The sequence below is a fragment of the Contarinia nasturtii genome, unplaced genomic scaffold, assembly GCF_009176525.2.
Source record: "Contarinia nasturtii isolate CC-2019 unplaced genomic scaffold, AAFC_CNas_1.1 Cnas_scaffold_2861, whole genome shotgun sequence".
NCBI classification, from domain to species: Eukaryota; Metazoa; Arthropoda; class Insecta; order Diptera; family Cecidomyiidae; genus Contarinia; species Contarinia nasturtii.
This window is the reverse complement of record NW_022200178.1, coordinates 1-25,017: the sequence shown is the minus strand read 5'-3', so window position 1 is coordinate 25,017 and position 25,017 is coordinate 1. Positions and strand designations below refer to the sequence as shown.

General features: G+C 38.3%; 1 protein-coding gene across 1 annotated transcript in view; it reads left to right on the top strand.

Moving 5' to 3' along the window:
- Nucleotides 1-24,061, top strand: part of LOC116349374 — a gene marked incomplete at its 3' end in the record, with an annotated part of 98,503 nt that extends 74,442 nt beyond the window's left edge. The window contains exons 22-52 of the mRNA XM_031780776.1: nt 3,333-3,476; nt 3,608-3,679; nt 4,277-5,227; nt 6,034-6,216; nt 6,345-6,836; nt 6,923-9,685; nt 9,826-10,125; nt 10,448-10,765; nt 11,338-11,661; nt 11,758-12,081; nt 12,377-12,694; nt 12,881-13,189; nt 13,415-13,732; nt 13,804-14,121; nt 14,309-14,629; nt 14,711-15,028; nt 15,381-15,698; nt 16,209-16,532; nt 17,118-17,429; nt 17,676-18,005; nt 18,200-18,436; nt 18,522-18,611; nt 18,906-19,223; nt 19,353-19,676; nt 20,458-21,000; nt 21,073-21,168; nt 21,244-21,483; nt 21,545-21,835; nt 21,910-22,055; nt 22,122-23,085; nt 23,258-24,061. Coding sequence (XP_031636636.1) covers nt 3,333-3,476; nt 3,608-3,679; nt 4,277-5,227; nt 6,034-6,216; nt 6,345-6,836; nt 6,923-9,685; nt 9,826-10,125; nt 10,448-10,765; nt 11,338-11,661; nt 11,758-12,081; nt 12,377-12,694; nt 12,881-13,189; nt 13,415-13,732; nt 13,804-14,121; nt 14,309-14,629; nt 14,711-15,028; nt 15,381-15,698; nt 16,209-16,532; nt 17,118-17,429; nt 17,676-18,005; nt 18,200-18,436; nt 18,522-18,611; nt 18,906-19,223; nt 19,353-19,676; nt 20,458-21,000; nt 21,073-21,168; nt 21,244-21,483; nt 21,545-21,835; nt 21,910-22,055; nt 22,122-23,085; nt 23,258-24,061 — 13,110 coding nt within the window. The remainder of the gene's footprint in view (nt 1-3,332; nt 3,477-3,607; nt 3,680-4,276; nt 5,228-6,033; nt 6,217-6,344; nt 6,837-6,922; nt 9,686-9,825; nt 10,126-10,447; nt 10,766-11,337; nt 11,662-11,757; nt 12,082-12,376; nt 12,695-12,880; nt 13,190-13,414; nt 13,733-13,803; nt 14,122-14,308; nt 14,630-14,710; nt 15,029-15,380; nt 15,699-16,208; nt 16,533-17,117; nt 17,430-17,675; nt 18,006-18,199; nt 18,437-18,521; nt 18,612-18,905; nt 19,224-19,352; nt 19,677-20,457; nt 21,001-21,072; nt 21,169-21,243; nt 21,484-21,544; nt 21,836-21,909; nt 22,056-22,121; nt 23,086-23,257) is intronic.
- Between the last annotated feature and the right edge of the window lie 956 nt (nt 24,062-25,017).

The following is a 25,017-nucleotide window of genomic DNA, read 5'->3' as shown; positions in this document are numbered from 1 at the left end:
CCAACACAAAGGGCGTTTACCACTGAGCACAGTACTTTTGTTCCAACCGAAAAGGAACAGACGACAAAATACATCGATTCAACCACTGAACAAATTAAAACTAAAGTTCCTTCTTCCACTATTCCAAGTAAAGAGAATATTCCTTTAACAACCCAATCGATTCAAGATGATTCAACAGTATTATCGACTGATGGATCATTTACCACTGCACGTAGCTCGTTTGGTCCAAGCGAAAGTGGTCGGACCATAAATTATGAAACAACTACTGATCAGTTTACGACGGAACTTTCAACTGAAAAAGAACAGACAACAAGATATACCGATTCAACTACTGAAATTAATACTCCCACATCCAAAATTACTACCACTATTCGAAATAAAGACAATATTCCTTCTACCACAGAGTCTGTCGAACATGAATCGACACTGTTGCCGAAAGAAAAGTTATTTACCACAGAGCAAAGTTCATTCGCTCCGAGTGAAAGAACCACCAAATCTGATGAAATAACCACTGAGCAATTTAAGACTAGCAGTATTTCTTCAAAAGTAACCACAGTTCCAAAACAAGTGGAAGGTTCTGCTACAACTCAGTCTATTGTTCATGATTCCACAATAGTGGCAACTGAAAAATTATTTACGACAGAAAGTAGTTCTTTTGCTCCCAGTGAGAATGATAGAACAACAAAATCTTTCGATAAAACTTCCACAATTCAGTCGATTGATCGTGAAACAACAATGTCGGGGCCACATATGGAAAACGCTTTTACCACTCTGTCAAGTGATCAAAGCTCAGATGGTGTTACCACACCATCAATGATCACAAAATCAACTGATACTCCTGTTTTCGGCAAAGAAAACCTTCCACATTCACTGGTCACCACTGAGCATGGTCATGGAACGTCAAGTTCCATCACATCGTCTTTAAGTATGGTCACAACCACGACATATTCTGAAAAGTCATTTACCACTATCAAACCCCAAATCACGACTCTGTCACAAATCCCCCATTCTGATCACACAACAGAGTCTAAAGAATACTCAATTTCTTCAGAAATGGTCTCCTTGCAAGATTCAACAAAACAACCAAAAGATTTATTATATAATACTCCAATGACCGAGCGAATGCCTACAACCATGTCATCTCAAACAAAGAAAGCAATTACTCAAGAGTTGATCACTTCAACAAAGGAAGCGACCACTTCAGCTTATGACATGACAACAGCAACTGAACCAAAATTAACCACGCATCGAAACTTAGTGCCATCGTTGCGTTCTGAAACCGAAGGTTTTGATGATCATATGGTGGCAAGTACGTCAACGGTATCAAGTGAAACAGAAAGTGATGTTTTTACTACAACAAGAGATTATCGGTATTCTGGTGATGAAAGTCAACATCGAAAAATGACTGACAATCCAATGTACACCGAATCGTCAACGAGTGGTGAATTTACAACCACTGATCCATTTATTCAGAAAGTTATGACCGAAGCTGCTCAAGCGGCTACGGATGTTTACATCCGGGCATTCACCACTGAACTTTCTAAAGTTCCATGTGATGAATCGGTTGATAGTCAAACAAATTGTTCCACAAAACAACCAGATTCTGAACATAAAACAACGACTGTAAATCCATTTACTGACCCAAATACTTGGACAACAATTATTACGAGCGAAAAAATGACAAAAGACACAACGACAACAGAATCTAAATTAGATACCACTTCAGTCGTTACAACAAGTAGCGAAGAAACAACAACACCAATTTTTGATGTAGCGTCAACGAAGTCGCCGTCATTGAATCAGTCTTGTACTCATAATTCAAATTGTTCCGAAACGGAAATGTGTATCAATTTCAATTGTGTTGATCCATGCTCCTTTTATCCAAATCCTTGTATCCAAAATGTTCCTTGTAACACAACCAAACATGAAATCCATTGCCAGTGTGATGACTTTGTCCAAAATTCAACGTCAATTAAAGAATGCAAATCAAATCCAGGTAAAATATCAGGAAATGTGTTCATTTTTACTATAAAAGTTCACAAATTCTTTAGAAACAAATGCGTCTTAGACAAAATCAAGAATAAACGTGGAACATTTTATTCTCTTCTTGGTATTATTGCCTGTATGCTATTTTCATCTGATGATAAAATCATTCCCAAAGCTCTCACATGAAACAGCCCATTGACGATCAACCATGTGAATCATCAGTATTGAGCAAATTTTACATCTAAAAAAAAAACATTTCTTATTTGGACATTTCATATTTTGCATCTTCTTTACCTTAGCAACAAGTTCGTTGGAATCGAAGCGAATGTTTCTCAGCTTCTCAGCGTCAACTATTTATATTTTATATTCTTAGCTGGAATGAACACTGTGTGGCACTTTGCGCTTTTCATTTTTTTAGGGTGAAAATATCATCTATTTTTTTTTCTTATTCTTCTCGACAATCATTTATCTCGAACAGCATATTATTCGCTTTTCTATATTTTTCTTTTATTTGCCAAATTCATGAAATCGACAATGAAAAAAAACTACAGAAACTAACTGCAGTAAATCAGCTGCGGTCCGCATGTTAGTGAAATTATTCTCTCTTTCTCTTTGATCTCAAACACTTTGTAGACAATTTTTTTTATTCGATTGATTGGATCGGATCTTATAGGACACAATCATTCGATATTGCGCATAATGGACGAAAAATAATACTGCAAATGTCCATATATTTTATATTGAATACTTAAATTAGATTTAATATGGAGGTAAGTCACAAAGTGTATATAGATATCGCTGCGTCGAATGATCTTCATTGGAAATCATTCAATTTGTATTTCAAACGATTGGTGATGGTTTTCATTTAGTTTTAAGGCTTTTTTTGGTGATGGATTACTTTATAGCTTTTGTACATGAATCGCACATATTCCATGGGTATTTATTATCACTTCAATTGCATTTGTGTGCATATCTTTATGTATATGTGTAAATAGTAGCGTGTATCCATGTAGAAAACTTGTAAATCAGAAAAATGTAGAGGAACACTATCTAAGTTGATGTATTTATGTAAATAATAGAACTTTATTATTCGACTGAAAAGACTCTCTTCTCTGACAACAAAACCGCCAAACTAAAATTGGCACAAACGAGCGAGTCGATTTATATATTTTTTATATAAATGTTATAACCGAAAACCTAAAATAACGATTAAAACACCGCGTTATTTTCAATTTCGATACTTCGAAATGTAATAATTTGACTATTAAGCTGCTTTTTTTGGCGCTTTTATACTATTTCATTTTTGAACAAAAATTAATTGAAATTTTGATGATACAATTTTCCAGAAATTGGCTGTAAATCAAACGCCGACTGTCCACATCAAAAAGCATGCATCAATTCATTGTGTGTTGATCCATGTGCATACCATCAATGTTCACAAAATCAAGACTGTCATGTGGATAACCATCAACCAGTCTGCGTTCATGTTGGTAAGTTGTGAAGGTTTAGACATTTTTTTCTTTGAATGTTTTTAATAAATTTCTATCAGCAAGAACAGGATTAGTCGATATTCGCTTCCTATACTGAAAATTCAATCTTATCCGCGAAAAATTAATTTCAGGACGTGATCCATACGATTGTAGTCATTGTTCAGGTGGTGTTTGTGATCCAGCCACAGGTGCATGCGTTAAAGGTAATTTTAATCATTCATTGATAACAGGTGCTATAAATTCATATTTCCAATTCGGATCATTTTCAATAATTTTTTTTGAATTTCGAGAAAATAGGAAATTTTTTACTTTTCTGACCAAAAACGAACGTACAAATTGTGCGTGATAAAATTTCATTCAATTTGAATAATAGGGCTAGTGTAAATAAACACACACATAAAAGGATGGCAAAAATCATTTAAAAAAAAAAACACTTGCAAAATTGAATATTTTTCGAGCAATTGTTATTCTGGCACAAAAATTTCATTTTCATGGCAAAATTGCAAATATACATACATTTTACACGCATACCTCCCATCACGTGTTAATATTCCAGGATTTGTTTGTGTGCTGCAAAAGATGCAAAATGTTATGCTCCAAAGTGGAGTCTTTGTATATATTGTAGAATTTAAACCAATACACTTTTAATGTCTAACCCCAAAGTGTTTGCACTGATTTTGTACATATCATTTCCATCTAATTTTGTTTTTGTTTCTTGTTAAATATTTTCAATGTTCATGTTTAATTTTTGCAACAAAAAACAACACTTAAACTTACATTTACTTTATGTGAATATTCAGCTAAAAATACGACTAGGCTAACAACTAGCACACAGAAAACTCCAATCACAACTACTTTAAGTACTAAGAAAACGAATAACACAAGAGTTCAAAGCAAAACAACACCACGACCGACAAAGCCAAATTCAAGAAATACAACAACAAAGGCACCAACTGAAACGACAACCGAAAAAATTGATGAAGAAAAAGCAACTACCACAGAAATGCCACCATCAAAGAAATATACGAGAAAACCATCAACACAAACAACACCAGCGCAAGTCGATGAAACGACGACACAAGAGTCGACCACTCGAAAATATGGTGGCGTTGGTAGGAATACGACGAGAAAACCAGTTCGAACAAAACCAACGACAACTGAAAGAACTGATGAAGTGACGACGTTAAAAACCACAACACAAAAATATACAGGTTATCGAAATCGTACGAAGTCACCGATTCAAACTACACCAACTGAAGAAAGTGACGAAACAACAACCTATAATTCATTAGGCAAATATCCACGACTTGGGGATAATAACATTACGGACACTGGAGACGGAAGAATTACAACTACTTCAGTGGATGATTTGGTCACAACAACTGATGGCTCGAAAAATGAAGATACCACCCCATTCACAACAGAGTCTTTGACAACGATTGGTATTGGAACTAAGCCACCATCTTCACGAATCGATACAACGCACGAAGAAGGACGCACACCAAATATCCGTACGTCAACCGAACCAATGGATACGACCACTAACCAAATACTAACCGTAACCGAAGGAACAAGAATTGAAAATGGCAGCACAACGAGTGTATCGCAAACGGTCGATATCGATAACATTCGAAAATCATGTAAAACTAAAAAGGATTGCGCCGCGAATGAAGTCTGTCTTAAAAAACAATGTAATAGAGTGTGTGAAACTAACGGTAACGTTACTAAAACAAGTGACGATTGTGTCGAAGGTACATGTGCAAATAAAATTATTTTGTCATCATTCTCTGTTCATAAATCATAGCAAAAAGAAACAACTCTAAAAACATCTATGTTGCTGTAAACTGCTTCTAAACTCTATGTATGCTTTGCTCTTTACAATCAAAATTTAAACTACTAATTTTAATGTGAAAATAAAACATTTTCGGCCGCTTTGCTTATCTATTTATCATAGTGCTGCTTTCTGCCTAAATTCTTTTTTTATGCTGTAAACAATATTTGTATCGTTTTTCAAGTGAATTTATATCAAGATGGGTTTTACTTTTATGGTTAAGCTAAGATTATTATTATTATTACTGTTGCCATACAATTGAGTGCCATTTTTCTAGCTTTTGAATGAGGTTTTTCTTTTCCAAAAAAGGGGTTTTGCCGGATTTATCATTATATACTATTATTACGTATATAATTGGTTTTACATTTTGAAATTCGGCTCTATTTTCGTTAGGTTTTATATTGTTTTTTTTTTTTCTGTAAATTTATTGCTGAAAATATGTTTATATAGTTCTTATTTTCCGTCATTGTAAACATTTGCTCTGTTTGGGTTTTCATTACACTGAATCCAAATCAACAAGGCGTACGATTGTTGACTTTTTTTTCATTTTTTTCACATAAATGTCACAATACCACCAATTCTACACCATTGTACCATATATTGATTTATTTTTTTGTAAATATCACCGATTGCATATCAAACTGTTTTGTTTTTTTCTTTCACATTCGCACCGAACAAATAATTGCAAACAATCCAAAAAACCCAAACAAAAAAAATCACGCACAGTCCAATGCACACGCAACGAAGATTGTTCTCTAGTCGAAGCATGTTTCGATGGATTCTGTCGCCATCCGTGCGAAGTACGAAACCCTTGTGCACCGAATGCAGCATGTATCAATGTTAATCATGGCAGCGACTGTAGTTGCATCGAAGGATTTGCTGGTAACGGCTATGTCCTATGCGAACCGGGTAAGCTAATTACGTCTTTAAAACTTTCATTTGAAACCATATGAACTACGACTCGACTTATTTAGTTCTGGAGATTTCGAAAAACGTTGAGAGATGAAAATTAAAAAAAAAAATGTTCTTTTCGTTAGTTAATGGATATCAACCGATTTGTCAATACAACGAAGACTGTCCACCGAATAAATTGTGCGATCGATTGAATAGACGTTGTATCAACCCTTGTTCAGTCGATTCGTGCGGCGAAAATGCCGAATGTACACCAGTAAATCATGGAATTGAGTGTAGATGTCGAAATGGATTCATTGGTAATGCATACATTGAATGTACCAGACTGCAAGGTTGCCGATCAAATTCGGAGTGTGCATCAAGCGAAGCATGTGTCAACGGTCAATGTGGTTCACCATGCCAGTGCGGTATATCGGCTTTGTGCGAAGTTGTTAATCATCGACCAATCTGCCGATGTCCAAATGGCTATTCGGGCAATCCAAAGATTGGCTGCAATCCACCGTCGAATGCTTGTGAACCAAATCCATGCGGTTTGAATGCGATGTGTGAACTAGATCGAGGAAATCCAATTTGTTACTGTCCAAAGGGTCTAACTGGAAATCCATTCAAAAATTGCAGTATGTATTCAATTTATTTTTTCAATTCTTTCATCATTTTTCGATCATTTATAAACGTTTTGAAAATTGTTTCATTGAAAAAATAGTCCCCGAAGGTGATGAATGTCATCCAAATGTATGCGGTGCAAATAGTGGCTGTCGTGTGGTCAACGATACGCCAGTTTGTTTCTGTTTGCCAGAATATGAAGGAAGTCCACCGGCTGTTCCGTGTCAACCACCAAAAGATGCATGTTCAATATCATCATGTGGCCCGAATACACAATGTACCCGTTTATCAAATGGAATTGCAAAATGTACCTGTTTGCCAGGATATATCGAAAGTCCAAATACAATTCGTGGATGTGTCGAACCGAAAAGCGCTTGTGAACCATTTCCATGTGGTTTCGGTGCAACGTGTGACGTTACACGAAGCCCTGTTTGTTATTGTCCAGAAGGAACGATTGGAAATCCATTCCGACAATGTAGTCCACCAGTTATTGTTCGAGAATTATGTAAACCTGGACCATGCGGCCCGAATGCCGATTGTTATGTTGCAAATGGTCGTGAACAATGCTTCTGTCGTGCTGGATTTATTGGAGATGCTTACAATGGTTGCATCCAACCACCACGGTCTGTATGTGAACCAAATCCATGTGCACCGAACGGTCAATGTATTATACAAGAAAATGGCGAACCCATTTGTTTCTGTCCATTCGGAATGGGAGGCGATCCAACAACAGAAGGATGTCATGGTTATGAGTGTCATGCTGACAGTGATTGCTCGGAAAGTCATGCTTGTATAGGTTTCAGATGTCGCGAGCCATGCTCAGGTTCGTGTGGCATTGGAGCAAGCTGCAAAGTTGAACGACATCATCCAATTTGTTATTGTGATAATGGTTTAGAAGGTGACCCATTGGTTAGATGTTCTGCATTTGATGAGCCAAGCAGATCACCATGTTGGCCATCACCATGCGGCGAAGGAACTCAATGCAGTGTATTGAATAATCGAGCTGTATGCTCTTGTCTACCGGAATACATTGGAGATCCACAAATTGGCTGTCACGCCGAATGTATACTAAACAGTGACTGTGCGAGAGACAAAGCTTGTATTAATAAACATTGCGAGAATCCATGTCAATCTTCAACTTGTGGTATTAACGCTGAATGTCGTGTCTATGATCACACAGCAAATTGTTATTGTCGAGATGGTTTTATGGGAGATGCTTTCATTCATTGCTTACCAATACCACCGTTGCGAAATGTAACTGCCAACCCGTGTGAGCCGTCACCATGTCAAGCGGGTAGTGTGTGTCATGTTTACGGAAATATTGCTGTTTGTGATGCTTGTTCAAATGAAGATGGATACAATAATCCAGGATGTCGTCCCGAATGTTTGTCCAACAATGATTGTGAATTTAGCCGAGCTTGTATCAATCAACGCTGTTTAGACCCCTGTGTTTCGACATGCGGACAATCGGCAATCTGTACGGTTGTAAATCATGCACCGATTTGCTCGTGCCCGCAAGGTCTCTATGGAAATCCATTCGAACATTGTTCCGAAATTGCACCGATTACACCGGTTCCACTTGGTTGTGATTCAACACAATGCGGACCAAATACTGAATGTCGAGAACAAAATGGCATTTTATCGTGTGTTTGTAAGCACGGTTACTTTGGTAATCCATTGATTGGATGTGGTCCCGAATGTGTTATTTCCGCTGAATGTCCGTTGGATCGATCGTGCGATGGTCAAAAATGTGTGAACCCTTGTGACAAAGCATGTGGACGCGGCGCATTGTGTCAAGTTGTAAATCACGTTGGAATTTGTTTCTGTCCAGAAGATCATACTGGAGACCCTCTTGTTGGATGTACGCCATACATTCAACCACAACCGCCAATTCAAAATCAACCAAGCAATCCATGTGATCCTACACCATGCGGAGCGAATAGCCGTTGTTTAATTTCACCAACTAATTATGCCATTTGCTCTTGCTTACCTGGGTATCGAGGCAATCCACCAGCTTGCACCCCAGAATGTATTTCCCACCAAGAGTGTCCATCGAATAAAGCTTGCGTTAATTTGCAATGTGTTGATCCGTGCATTGGAGGTGTTTGCGGTGTTGGCGCACGATGTGAAGTCATCCACCATAATCCAATATGTTCTTGCTCGCCCGGCGAAACAGGAAACCCATTCGAATCGTGCCATTTAATCCCAATACCAGGACCAAATGAACAAGGAAGAGTGCCAACAACAAACCCATGCTCGCCCTCACCGTGTGGCCCATTCTCAATTTGTCAAATCAAACAAGGCCATCCAGTTTGTTCGTGCGTTGAAAATTACATCGGAAATCCACCTTATTGTCGGCCAGCCTGCGTTTTGAACAACGACTGTCCAAATGATAAGGCTTGCATACGAGAACGATGCGAAAATCCTTGCGTTAATGCGTGTGGAGTGAACGCTGAATGTCATATTGTTGCCCATTCAGCATTCTGTAATTGTTTGCCTGGTTTCCAAGGCGATGCCTTTACTGGATGCTCGCCGATTCCATTCCAAACGCCACAAGATCCATGCAGCCTATCACCATGCGGTGATAATTCAATTTGTTCCGTTGAAAATGGCTATGCAAAATGTACATGTATTCCCCCATACATTGGCGATGCGTACGGAGCTGGATGCCGCCCAGAATGCGTTTACAACAGTGACTGTGCCAGCGGTATGGCTTGCATTCGACAACATTGCAGAGATCCATGCCCCGGCGTATGCGGTGCATTCGCTGAATGTAGCGTCGTAAATCATGTACCAGTTTGCACATGCTCAAGAAATTATCATGGAGACCCGTTCACTGGCTGTCGACAAAATCCAAGACTACGTAAGTTTTTTAAAATGATAAATTCATGAAATCATAGGATGTTTCGCAGAACTACAATGCATGAAATGCAACCAAGAATGCAGATGAACGCAAAATAAACATAAATTTATTCATTCGTTTTTTTTTTTGTTCTTTTATAGCTTCACAAAATCCGTGCGAACCCAGCCCATGTGGTGGTAATAGCATTTGTAGAGTGATTGGTGATCGGCCATCATGTTCGTGTCAACCAGGATTTGTGGGCCAACCGCCTTCATGTCGTCCCGAATGCATTACCTCATCCGAATGTGGACCAACGCTTACCTGTATCAATCAAAAATGTAGAGACGCGTGTGAAGGAATCTGTGGTCTTAATGCAGAATGTAGAACAATTCAACACAATCCAATTTGTTCTTGTCCGAGAGGTTATGTGGGTGATCCATTCGATCATTGCATACCTGCACGTGAGTAAAACAAATTCTCTCTTTCTATTTTAAAAACGATTTCGGAACGTGAGATCTCAGTGGCTTATAAGTAAAGTAAATCACAAGAGTCTCATGTAAATTACACAAGTCAATAAGAGTTTACGTGTTATTTTCGAGTCGCCTTATAATTTTCGGGTCAGTGTAAAAAGACTCAATGACAGATTCACACATAAGCCTCTTGGTAGGACCTTTGTTGTTCATAAATAGCAAAGGAAAAGAAAAATTTATGCTCAAATATCGAATACGTTGTTTCTTAATGCGCCAAAATTCAATCATTCAAAATTCCATTTGATTCACGTAGCAATCGAAGAAAAACGTCCTGCCAACCCATGTTTGTCGGGTGCTTGTGGTCCAAACTCGGAATGTCATATTTTGCAAGGTCGTGCTGTATGTTCTTGTGCTTTGGGTATGCTTGGTGCACCTCCGAATTGTCGTCCAGAGTGTCTTATCCACCAAGAATGCCCTGCAAATCGTGCTTGCATTGCTCAACAATGTCAAGATCCATGTATTGGGTCATGTGGAATCAATGCCAGATGCATTGTACAAAACCATCAGCCAGTGTGCTCATGCATAGAAGGATATGAAGGTGATCCATATGCTAACTGTAATCAACGTCAAAGTGAGTACAACTTTTCATCTTTTTCGGGCTACTTTTACTATATTTTGTTTTAAAAGGTCAAGAATAGAACATTTTGAAACGTTATTTTTTATCATAGATTCTTCACACCTGTTTTCACTGTATTTTTGCACCATATTTTTCTGCATCAATATTTATACGAGTAGAAAACGAAAAAGTATGCCAAGAAATTCAAGGAAATTATTAGAGTACAGTATTGAAAATAAATGCAACCAAAGAGTATAATAGCAAAAATTTGTTTTTAAAATCGCTGAACTTTATCTTTGGGCATACCTTTTCGTTTTTGAATGTTTTCATTACTGTTTTAGCATTATTCTTTGAAATGTGTATATTTTTGCATGTAAATAGAATGATTTCAGGTAGCATTATCGCAAGATTATCAACAGGATCTCTTTCTGTACTATTTATTCTTTATATTTAGTTATAAGTTATTGCATGTATAAATACTGCTTTCTTTACTTTATTTTTTTTCCACCTTTTTTTTCCTTTTTCCATATGTTACGTTCAATTTTATACTCTATCTTGTGCTTGCCTGTATTGCGAATGGGTTATAGTTGTATTGTACACACCGCCGGATGTATGTTCGTCCACGCCATGTGGCGCGAATGCGGTTTGTAGGGAGCATAATGGTGTTGGTTCGTGTACTTGCATGCCCGACTATTTCGGTGATCCTTACTTTGGTTGCAAACCTGAATGCTTACAAAGCTTTGACTGTCCTTGTAATTTTGCTTGTATCAATAAAAAGTGTGTCGATCCATGTGAATATGCGTGCGGCATGAATGCCGAGTGTTCCGTTGTCAATCATGCACCAATGTGCTATTGTGTTTCTGGTTATACGGGTGACGCTAGGTTTGGATGTCATCCCATTCCTGACAATTGTAAGTCATCGTTGGTTATAGTATTTTGCGTTTTTGTGAATCGTTTATATTTCGTTGAGTCTAATTGTTTGTCAACTTGTTTTGTCAATTCGAAAGCATATTTACCAGTGCCAAGAGACAACCCGTGTCTTCCGTCGCCTTGTGGTTTCTATAGTGATTGTCATGTAGTTGCAAATCATCCGGTTTGTTCGTGCTTAGCTGGCTATTTGGGCGCTCCGCCCGATTGCCATCCAGAATGCATGATTAGCGCTCAATGTCCGTTTGATAAAGCTTGCATTAACCAAAAATGTGTCGACCCTTGTCCTGGTATATGCGGCTTACATGCTGTGTGTCGTGCTGTCAATCATAATGCCATATGTAGTTGTTTGCCGGGTTACAACGGCGATCCGTTCACTTGTTGTGTCCAAATTCCAGAGCCTAGTAAGTCGTCGTATCGATTAAAAGGAAGACGCAATAGTTTTCACTGGTTATGGTTAAATGGAGACTCCATTTTACCTTCTTAAGGGTTCTTTAATTAAATTCGGATTATATTTCTTTGAGATTATCTTCAGTTTAGTATGTTCATATTTTCAAATCTCCAAACCAAAGCTGTCCAAACATGAAGAAAAAAACTCCATTTAATGTCACTCTGAAGAGTTTTGCGTCTTTCTTCGACTTTTTTTCTATCGGCTCATTAACGTTCAATGAATGTTAACATCGTTTTTTGAATTCTTAGTTTATCCAATTGCTGTACCAATAAATCCATGTGATGACAACCCTTGCGGTCCAAATGCAGTGTGTAGGGCTCATAATTATCAAGCGATTTGTTCATGTTTGCCCAATTATATTGGACGACCTCCAAATTGCCGCCCAGAGTGTCTTATCGACGAAGATTGTCCCACAACGTTGGCTTGTATTTGTGACAAATGTAAAAGTCCCTGTGATGGTACCTGCGGACCAAATGCTCATTGTACTGTTCTCTATCACAAAGCACATTGTGTGTGCAATGAAGGTTTCACTGGCGATCCATTTAGCGGTTGTAGACAAGTCTTACGTAAGAATTTTTATTTTGCATTTGATTGTCCGAGAATGAAAGTGGACTCCTATATATAAAATTTATTGGACGTGAAACAAAGTTCAATAGAATCGTGTGGTGAAGTTTCAATTTCATTCTTGGACAATCATTTCTTCGTTGGTATTGTTTCGAACAATATTTTCTCATATTCTTTGTTGTCAAAAGATGAACCATCTGAACCTTGTCATCCATCACCGTGTGGAGTAAATGCATTGTGCGAACAACGCAATGAAATTGGATCATGTAAATGTATACCAGAATATTACGGCGATCCTTATATCGAATGCCGTCCAGAATGTGTGTCCAACACTGAATGCCCTGCGAATCGTGCTTGTATCAATAATAAGTGCCAAGACCCATGTCCGAACACATGTGGTGAACTATCTTATTGTAATGTCATCAATCATTCGCCACAATGCAGATGTCTTGACGGCTATATAGGCAATCCTTTGATTGCTTGTTATTTACCACCTGGTAAGATCCAAAAAGGTTCGTTCTTTGCAAATGATGCACAGTCGTCGATGCACTGCACAAAATTATTAGCAGATAAATTCCGATTAAAAGTCGTTTCGATTCAAAATTCGAAGAAAAAAGTTGCCATTTGATTTTGTATCATTTCAAAGAGTCGATTCCTTTCATTCCTGCCATTTGATTGGTTTTCTAATCGAAATGTCTCCGTATTTTGGGGGGAAAATGTAGTTGAAGCAACTCCAATCGAAACACCTTGTACTCCATCACCATGCGGTTTGAATAGTCAATGTCGTGAACTTGACAATCACGCTGTATGCAGTTGTTTACCCGATATGATTGGAGCGCCACCAAATTGCCGTCCCGAGTGTCTTGTTTCCTCTGAATGCAGTCTCGATAAATCGTGCATTAATCAAAAATGTAAAAACCCATGCGAAAATGTTTGTGGTTTGAATGCAAGATGTCAAGTGGTTAATCACAATGCCATCTGTAGCTGTGAGCTTGGCTACAATGGTGATCCATTCGTTCGATGTATCAAAGAGGAAACACGTAAGAAGATTCGATTCCACGTTGAGCATACAGAATTTAAAAGGGTTTTGTTTTTCGAATTTGTTTGTTAGGTCATCCAATTGTTCCAATAACGCCAATTGTTGGTTGTGTTCCAACGCCTTGCGGTCCGAATTCACAGTGTCGTGAAGTCGGCGAAACGGCTGTTTGTTCATGCTTACCAAATTACATTGGACGTGCTCCAAATTGTCGTCCACAATGTCTCACCTCCTCTGAATGCCCGCGAAATTTGGCATGCTTGAACGAACGCTGTGTCGATCCTTGTATTGGCGTTTGTTCGTCGCAGGCCACTTGTAATGTTTACAATCATCAGCCGATTTGTCGATGCCCTGACGGATACACTGGTGACCCATTTGTCGCTTGCGCTCAAAGTAATTTTGAATAACAAATGAAATGCTATTTCACACAGTAACAGAAACTGTAACAGAAACAGAAAATTTGATAAAAAAGAACTTACTTAGATTCATTTACTGTGCTGAATATTTCATTGGTTATTGTTGTTTGCCTTTTTCTGAGTTTTCATCTGAACTTAAAAGCGATTTGCTCGTAAATTTCTAGTTTATCACGAACCAGAGGTGACTGCATGCCAAATGAATCCATGTGGAATAAATGCCATTTGTAAAGAAAGAAACAACGCTGGTTCATGTAGTTGTAAGCCCGAATATTACGGAGATCCATACATCGAATGTCGCCCAGAGTGTATTTCGAACCAAGATTGCCCCAAAACGAAGGCTTGTTTCAATAACAAATGTGTCAACCCTTGCATCTCTGTGTGCGCTGCGAATGCCGAATGTTTTGTCGTTAATCATTCACCATTGTGCACGTGCCAATGCGGATACACCGGAAATCCATCGACTGGTTGTTATGAAATTCCTAGACGTATGTGTTCTTTGTTTCACTCATCGTTGGCCGTTGTTGTTGTGTCTGATCTTTTCGATTAATGTTATTTGTTGCTTCTAGTACCACCAAAACCGGAGGTTCAATTGTGTCATCCATCACCTTGCGGCCCGTATAGTGTTTGCCGTGAAGTAAATGATCATGCAATTTGTTCGTGTCTCGAAAATTACATTGGTACACCGCCCGCTTGCCGGCCACAATGTACAATTTCATCGGATTGTATGCCCGATAAAGCGTGCATAAATCTCAAGTGCGTCGATGCTTGTGCTTCAAATCCTTGTGGCGATCACGCTCGCTGTCATGCTATCAATCACAATCCTATCTGTAGTTGTCCATTGGGTTTTATGGGCGATCCATTTGTTCTATGCACTCCTGAAGAGAGTAAGCTTTCCAGCACATTAGACATTTGCATTAGGGTTTCGACGTGCATTGGAAGCAAAACATTTTTATTTTTGAATTTTACTCTTTAAAGTTCTATTTTACAATTGTTCGCCTTTTTTTTACATTGAGCAATGAATTAGTAGCATCACTTGAAAACACAATTTCTTTGCGCAATGCACTTCAAACACAATGCAAAGGTGTAATCGCTAGTCTATTAGCTTTGCAGTTTTTTCACTTTATTTTTCTAGCATGATTTATTTTAAGCATTTCTTTCTTTTCCTTTTCTTCTTCTTCATTCTTTTTTTTCTTTTGTACAAAATACATCATATTATTATGGGTAAAAAAACTATAGAACCTGTGCATGTGCCCAAACGGCCAACATGTGTGCCAAATCCGTGCGGGCCATTTTCACAGTGTCGCGAAATTGGTACGACGGTTGTATGCTCATGTTTGCCGGATTATATTGGTCAAGCACCAAATTGCCGTCCACAATGCACTTCAAACCAAGAATGTCCGGCAAATTTAGCATGCATTAACGAACGCTGTAAAGATCCCTGCCCAGGGAGCTGTGGTTTTTCAGCTTACTGTAGAGTAGTGAATCACTCTCCTGTTTGTTCTTGCGATAATGATTTTACGGGTGATCCCTTCTCTGGTTGCTATCCAGTACCAAGTAAGATTTATATTTTAGCCTTAAGTGTGCATGTAAACGCTTGCTACTCTAACGATATCTTGTATTTGTTTGTTATTTTTTACTAAAATTGAAATTATTTATTGTAGATACTAGTTAATACGTAGCTTTCACATACAAACACTTATTTAGTTGTAGCTTTTGTAAATATTTTGTTTCTTTGGCACTTTTAATATCTTTTTTACAACTAATCTTAAGCCTTTCTGCAATATGCTTTGTTCCTGCCTCGTGCATTTTTTCGCCTTAAAATTCTGACTTCCTTTATATTACGCCACAAAATTTATTTACTCTTTAGAAAATCTTAGCAAAAGAATGAACAGATTCGTTGGTGAAATTAGTTTTATATTGATTGCGTTATGAATATGTGTTTTTTTTTGTACGCGCTGTCCCGTTTTGATCGAAATAACTAAGCTTTTGTTCTTGTCACACCACTTCAATATTGAAAACTGGACATTTTTTTACAAAAATTATCATTTGAATATTTTTCAACAGTCATTGAAGTTCGTCATCCCTGCTCGCAAAATCCTTGTGGCGCTAATGCTGAATGCATTGAGAAAAATGGAGCTGGCGCATGTAAATGCTTGCCAGAATACTTTGGTGACCCATATAGTGGTTGCAAACCACAATGTTTATTATCTAGTGACTGTCCAAGTCATTTGGCTTGTCTTAATAACAAATGCAAAGATCCTTGCCCCGGCCTTTGTGCTTTGAACGCTGAATGCCGTGTTTCTGGTCATGTACCGACATGCCGTTGCATGAACGGTTTTACTGGAAATCCAATGACTGGATGCCATAAACCAGAATCATCTCCGCCGAGTAAGAAATCTCCTTTCGAAATCTAGTCGTCAATTTGTGTTTTCATTTGGAAAAGTTTGAATTTCTTAACCGTCTCATTTCGATGAGAACACACAGAAATTATGCTCCATAAGAGACTGTATAAAATGCAAAACTGTAGCACTGCTAGCGCCACTACGGACAACTATGGAGTTCTAGTCTGTTGGTTGCAACTGAGCAAAAGTCTTTTCACTATTTGGCGGCAACTTAGTGTAGATTACATTGAATTCCGTCGTGGCGCTAACAGTGTGACATTTTGGGCATAATTTCGGTACGGATGAGAAAGAAGAACTTCTTAAAAAAAATGAAAATACCAAATGTATAGTTTTGGTTTGGATCCTTATTGACCACAGGAACAGAAAATAAAACACACACAACATAAAACATACATTGTTTTTTATTTTCGATTCTTGTGGCCACTAAGAATCTAAACAAAAGTTATGCATTTATAACTAGACCAAACAAAATTTGGCAAATCTTTTGGCGATTAAATACCAAAAAAAAGAACTTTGATGAAAATACCATTTCACGCGAAATTTTAATACATTAATAATATTCCCAAAATAGAATATCACAATGTTACCGAATTGTGCCATCCAAATCCATGCGGTTTGAATAGTCAATGTCGTGTGGTAAATGAGCATGAAGTTTGCTCTTGTCTTCCTGGTTACATTTCAAGTCCACCAAATTGCCGTGCCGAATGTTTAGTTTCGTCGGAATGCGCTCAAAATCGAGCTTGTATAAATAAAAAATGTGTTGATCCTTGCATCGGAGTTTGCGGTTTACATGCTCGATGCAATGTCGTCAATCACAACGCAATCTGTAGTTGTCCGCCTGGTCACACTGGTGATCCTATCATTCGCTGTATAGTAGTACAACGTAAGTGCATGTCACTGTGCATCGATTTATACTTGCGAAGATGTTCGATTCTTTAAAATCTCAAAATTATATTCACTTCCATTTCAATTCACTCGTTTGGCTCATATCGCATACCAAAACATTCGACGCAAGTATAAAAAGTTGTGGTTATTTTTCTTCTTTTCAAAACTGCATGAAAACTATTTGTAAAATTACTATTTTCCTTTGCTCCTATTCTATCTTTGATACCAACACTGAAAACTGTAGAAACCGATATAGATATACCAAAGCCAAGTGGAAATCCTTGTCTGGAAAATCCGTGCGGTCCATTTAGTCAGTGCCGCGCTGTTGGTGATACGGCTGCATGTTCATGTTTACCTAATTATGTGGGACGAGCGCCAAATTGCCGTCCAGAATGTTTGCACTCCGCCGATTGTCCTGCTAATTTAGCATGTATAAATGAACGGTGTAGTAGCCCATGTGTTGGCTCATGTGGCATTCATACATTCTGTACGGTTATAAATCATAATTCGATTTGCCAGTGTGAGAATGGTTTCACTGGCGATCCATTCTCTGGCTGTACAGAAATACCTAAATGTAAGATCCTTCTCTATCTTGTATTTTATTCATTCATTTCATTCATGTAAGCTTCTATCTATCTCTATATACATTTCCAATGTCCATTTATAAAAATGAACCTTCAAATCATTTTCAATTTCGTCATAATTATGTTCGTCCATCATTTGTCTCCGTCTTTAAAAAAAAATGAATTAATGTAATTGAATCTTCAGTGCCACCAATAGTAGGCGAAAAACGAAGTCCATGTTCACCGTCACCATGCGGTGCAAATGCCATTTGTAAAGAACATAACGGCATCGGTTCATGTGCATGTTTGCCCGAATACAGTGGAGACGCATACACTGGCTGTCGACCTGAATGCGTTCAAAACAATGAATGCGATCAATCAAAGGCTTGTGTGAATAATAAATGCAAAGACCCATGTCCTGGTGTATGTCCAGTCAATGCGAGTAAGTCGCTGTCGAATATGAAACGAAATAGCGTTAAATGGCCGAATAAATTTTGGATTGATTTGTTTTGAATTTGTTTTTCTAGTTTGTACGGTTCGAAATCATGCACCAAATTGCTTCTGTGATAATGGTTTTACCGGTAATCCGGCGATCTCTTGTACTCCAATCGAAATCAGTAAGTTTTGTCAATTGAATATTGGCGAAAATACGGAATTCACCAATTTGAATTTGATTGTTTTTTCAACTTGAATAAAAATAAAATGTCAATGATTTGCGATGCAGTTTAATTCCCTCTTCGATCCTCGGTTATTATAACATGTTACAATTTAACTGCTTCAGATCATTGCTTTTTGTTGATCGGTTGATGCAATCTTACTTCGAATATGTTTGTGAATTCAATTGTTAAAAATGAAAATATTGTACAGAAACTTAAACTTAACCGGAACATATGTAAATATTCTTTATACAGCAACGTCTCCACCTCAAGTAGAAATATGTTCTCCCCATGTATGTGGACCCTACAGTGTTTGCCATGAAGTAAATAATCATCCGGTGTGCTCGTGTCAATCGGGTTATCTTGGTATGCCACCCAATTGTCGCGCTGAATGTGTTGTCTCATCGGATTGTTCTCAAGATAAAGCATGTGATAATCAAAAATGTATCAATCCTTGTAAGAGCGGAACCTGTGCCCAAAATGCCATTTGCAAAGTAGTCAATCATATTGCTATTTGTAGCTGTTCAAAGGGTTTCAGTGGTGACCCATTCACAAAATGCATTCCAATTGACAGTAAGATCGCGATTCTAATATCCTTTTTATGATAAGATTACATCCGAAAAAATCAAATCCGATTCATGTGAATTGAATTCTGATTCTTGTGAACTAAAAACAAATAATATCCCTTATGCCATTTTATAGCAAGTATAAAGAGAGATGACATAGATCCTTGTATAAATAATCCTTGTGGACCAAATTCACAATGCCGTGTAATTGGAAGTCAAAGCGCTTGCTCATGTTTGCCCGATTATATTGGACGACCACCAAATTGTCGTCCACAATGCACTTCGCACCAGGAGTGCCCCAGCAACAGAGCATGTCATAATGAGCGTTGCATCGACCCCTGTGTAGAAAAATGCGGCCAAAATGCCGTATGTAGTGTAGTTAAACATAATCCTGTATGTAATTGTATTTCTGGATTCGAAGGTGATCCATTCACACGATGTACAATAATCGTTGTCACATGTAAGAACCTAATTTACTTTTAGCTATTTTAGATTCTCCTTACCTCAATCGATTGATCGTATTTAATGCTTGGAATTGATATTCGTTTTGAGCTTTTTCATCAAATTTCACCAACAAAGCGAATACCTCAATTTTCCGAGAATGCGATCGATCGATATAAAAAAATATGTTTAAATATCTTCAGCGAACGGTTCTAATATATTTATTTGTGTTTTAATCGTTATCCACACACGTTAACCTTTTGATTGAAAATTACATGTTTTCAAAACAAAAATTCACGAAATTAATTTCATTCTGATTAACCCATAATTATATAAATGTTATTATTGATGATGTAAATTAACACTGTTCGCTGACGTTTCTTTAAACACTTTCATGTTCATTTGATTATGTAAATACACAATTTCGCTTTGGGTACTGTATGTATCTCAAACAGAAAATGGTTTGTATGACATCACTGCAAAAAGATCTGCTCTGTAAAAATGCATAGGACCAAAAATAATTTTAAATTAGAACTTATTTTCTTAGCTCGAACTATTTGTAATATATATAGACACTTTTGTATAAAAGCAAAACAAATTGCAACAAAATGCATGTAATGTAAGAAATTTTCAATCGGTTTGGATATGTATATATATATTTTTTTAAATTTGATTGAATTTGAATTTGGAAAACAATTTTTTATTTGAAAGCAGATTTTTTTACATTTTCATTTCCATGAAAATGTTAGAATGGACTATCATATGCTAATCGTTTGTTTAAATTTTTTCGATGAAATTAGTACCCACTGAACCCACACCAACTCCATGCAATCCATCACCTTGTGGTTTGAATTCCGAATGTCGTGAACGAAACGGAGCCGGTGCTTGCTATTGCTTGCCTGGCTTTGATGGTAATCCCTATGAGCAAAGAGGTTGTCGTCGCGAATGTGAGATCAATGAAGACTGTAATGATCAATTGACTTGCGTTCGAAACAAATGCGTTGACCCATGTATCGGCGTATGTGGAACGTATGCAATTTGTCATGTAACAAATCATGCGCCATCGTGTGCATGTCCACCTGGTTTTACTGGAGATCCACTCTTCCAATGTCGTGAACAACCGGTAACAGAAAAATCAAAGATTGATAACCCATGCTCACCGTCACCTTGTGGACAGTATAGCAATTGTCGCAACAACGCTGGTCAAGCTGTATGCTCATGTGCACCAAGTTATATTGGAACGCCACCAAATTGCCGCCCAGAATGCATTACCAGCAATGAATGTCCGTCGGACAGGGCTTGTATTAATCAAAAATGCACGGACCCATGTCCACATACTTGCGGTAAGTTTTTTTGCTAAAGAATTATTCAAATTTCAAACTTATTGCTTTTTTTCTTCTTTTTGGCACTTGAAGGTATTGAATCCGTTTGTCATACTAGCCAACATTCGCCAATTTGCGCCTGTCCGCACGGGTATACAGGCGACCCATTCAAACAATGTACAAGAATACGTAAGTTTCGTTGCATTTATTTTTTTTTCGTTCCTAGAAAAAATGGATTCTAATGGTTTTAATCACTTTTTACAGCAATGCCCGATCCAGCGCCAACTGAACGACCACCAAGTTGTTTTCCAACACCATGCGGTCCAAATTCAAATTGTCAAATGATCTCTGGCGTTCCGGCATGTTCTTGCTTGGAAAATTACATCGGACGTCCCCCAAATTGCAAACCTGAGTGCACCATTTCCGCCGAATGTCCCGCCCAACAAGCATGTATACAACAACGATGCAAAGACCCATGCCCCGGTTCATGCGGCTTTGAAGCTAGTAAGTGTCGGAATAGTTTCTTTTTCATTTTCTCCTTTCTTATGTTATTATTTTTGTCTAGCCTGTCATGTTTTGAATCACGTGCCCATTTGTACATGCAATGATGGCTATGAGGGTGATCCATTTGTGCAATGTAATCCGGTAGTGAAAAGAGATCCAGTGCATGATTTCTGCTCTGAAAATCCATGTGGACTGAATGCAGAATGTATTGGAAACGAATGTCGGTGTATTGCTGAATATCAAGGCAACCCATATGATATTTGTCGTCCTGAATGTGTAAATTCGGCCGAATGCAACCGTGATAGAGCGTGTTTGCGCAGCAAATGCGTTGACCCTTGTCCTGGAACTTGTGGTACATTCTTAATGCAAAAAAAAAAAAAAATACAAATTTCTTTCAATCTTATTTCAATATATATTTTTAAACAGGACAAAACGCAGAGTGTGATGTTCGCAACCATATTCCTGTTTGCACATGTCCAAACGGTTTTACGGGAGATCCGTTCACTTATTGTCGTGAAACACCAATTGTACCACCTCCACAAATCGAAGTTTGTAATCCATCACCATGCGGGGTAAATGTTAAAGAAAATGTGAACAACAGAAAATGAATCAATAATAAATGTTTTCATTCTGAATAGGCAAACAGTAAATGTCGCGATGTTAACGATCATGCGGTATGTACTTGTCTTCCTGGTTTCATTGGAACACCGCCACAATGTCGTCCAGAATGTTTAATTTCATCTGAGTGTGGACCAACTCTCGCTTGTATCAATCAGAAATGTGTTAACCCATGTATATCGGCATGTGGTATGAATACAAGATGTGAAGTGATCAATAACTCGCCAATTTGCAGTTGCAAGGCGGGTGAAACCGGAGATCCATTCCAAGGTTGTTATCCGATTCCAGTAACACTCCCAGAAGATGATGATCCATGCATCGGAAATCCATGTCAAGATGGATGTAATCCCTGCGGTCCAAATAGTCAATGCCGTTCCGTGGGTCCGACGCCATCATGTCAATGTATCAGCGGATATATAGGCCAACCGCCAAATTGCCGCCCAGAGTGCCTGATTTCAACTGATTGTCCCGCTCAATACGCATGCATAAACAATAAGTGTCAAAACCCTTGCATTGAATCATGTGGTGCCGGCGCTGAATGTCATGTTATCAGTCATACAGTTTCATGCGTTTGTCCGGCCGGTTTTACTGGCAATCCATTTGTTGAATGTATTGTTCAACGCCATGAGCCACCAAATCCATGCGAGCCAAGCCCATGTGCATCGAATGCTTTGTGCGAACATCGTAATGGTATTGGCGCTTGTCGCTGTATCGAAGGCTATCATGGAAATCCGTATGAAGGTTGTCGGCCAGAATGTGTGCTATCATCTGACTGTACGTCTGACAAAGCTTGCATAAACAATAAATGTATAGATCCTTGTCCTGGAATTTGCGGCTCCAATGCTGAATGTGCTCCAGTGAATCATGTGCCAACGTGCACGTGTCGTCATGGTTTAACTGGTGATCCATTTAGATCATGTACAGAACCACCTCCAGTTCCAACTGAAGTACCAATTGTTGATGTATGCCGACCATCGCCATGCGGTAAGTTAATTTTAGAAATTAATACTAAACGAAGTATACATATATTTTCGCAAGCTTATTTAGAAAATTCGGTGAGACTTCTATTCGCAACAAATTGAATTGAAACTTTTTCGTACTTTCATTCTCTGACATTCATTTTTTATTTTCGACATTATTTTATGCGATTTAACAGGACCACACAGTCGTTGTCATGAGGCAAATGGAATAGCCGTTTGCTCATGCATAGATGAATATATTGGAACACCACCGAATTGCAAGCCACAATGCACCGTCAACAATGAATGTCCCCAAAACAAAGCGTGCCATAAATTTAAATGTTCTGACCCCTGTGTTGGGGCTTGTGGTGTCGAAGCCAATTGTCAAGTGATCAATCACAATCCAATTTGTAGTTGTCCAGGAAATTTCACAGGGGACCCATTTGTCAGATGTCAAATAAGATTTCAGGATCCATCGCCACCACGACCATCACCAAACCCATGCTTCCCGTCACCATGTGGCAATTTTGCTGAATGCAGACCAATTAATGATCGTGCATCGTGCTCTTGTTTACCAAATTATTTCGGAGCACCACCAAATTGCAAGCCAGAATGTCTAGTAAACTCGGATTGTCAATCAGATAAGTCGTGCATTGCCGAACGTTGCCGTAACCCTTGTGAAGGGAGCTGCGGTTTCAATTCAGAGTGTCGAATTCAAAATCATATACCAATTTGCACATGCCGCACCGGATTCACCGGCGATCCGTTCACACAATGTGTTGAAATTATTGAACCACCACGACCACGCCCAGTTTCTCCATGCGATCCAAATCCATGCGGAAGCAATGCCATTTGTGATTTTGGAAAGTGTACATGCATAAATGATTATCATGGCGACCCATATATTTCATGTCGTCCAGAATGCACAACCAACAATGAATGCAGCCCGTCAAAAGCGTGCATCAATAATAAATGTGTCAACCCTTGTCCAAACACTTGTGGTAAGTTACACATATTATTCGCATCTTAATGTGAAAATTTGACGAAACAAATTATTATATTTTTTTATTGACACTAAATATTATACTATTAAGAATTATAACTTCTCACCAGTAAAGGTATCGAAGTGTTAATAAAAGTTTTCAATTTCACCTATATGGATCGATATAATGTGCCGAAAAAATAAATTTGTGAAAATAAGGGGGGCCCAATCGAATTAGGGGGGGCAGGGGAGTACCCCACCATGTCAAAATTTGGTCGGATCAAAAAATAATGTACTACAAAGTTGTTCAGAATGACGAGAGAAATTTTTTATGACCCCTGCCCTCCAAGTCCCCCCACCCCCCAGGGGAGTCGGGGGGTCAAAAACCCCCAAGATATGATTTTTTCGGCCTGAAACCTCGAAATTCGGAATCAGCATCCCAAATTACCCTAGAAATGATATTCATCTCGAGCCCATTCACCCCAAGTCTCCCAACAATTCAGAGCCCCCCCATTAGGGTAAAATGATAAAAAGTCGATTTTTCACTTTTTTGGTGCGGAATTTCGCACTCAAATGTATGGCCAACTATAACTAATTTTATCCGCACATTTCATTTAGGCCATTGCCCATCCCCTCCCATCACCCCCAAGGGGGGTCCCCCTACAAAATTTATGAAAATTTCGAAAAATACCCCGAAATTGGGTCCATACCCCATCTAACCCCAAAATTAATGACATATTCGGATTCCTCGTAAAAAATTACCTATAGGCTCCATACATTGTCAATCTCTCTTGACCTACAATTTACTCCTTATAACTTGAACCTTTAATTCGGGTCGAAAAGTGAAAATACCCCATTTCGTTGAAACTTCACAATGGGATATTTACCCCTTATGACTCAACTGGGCATTTGGGTTTCTTCTAATGAAAGTTACGCATATCAATGTAGTTTCCATTGACATATAGTTTTGGCCGC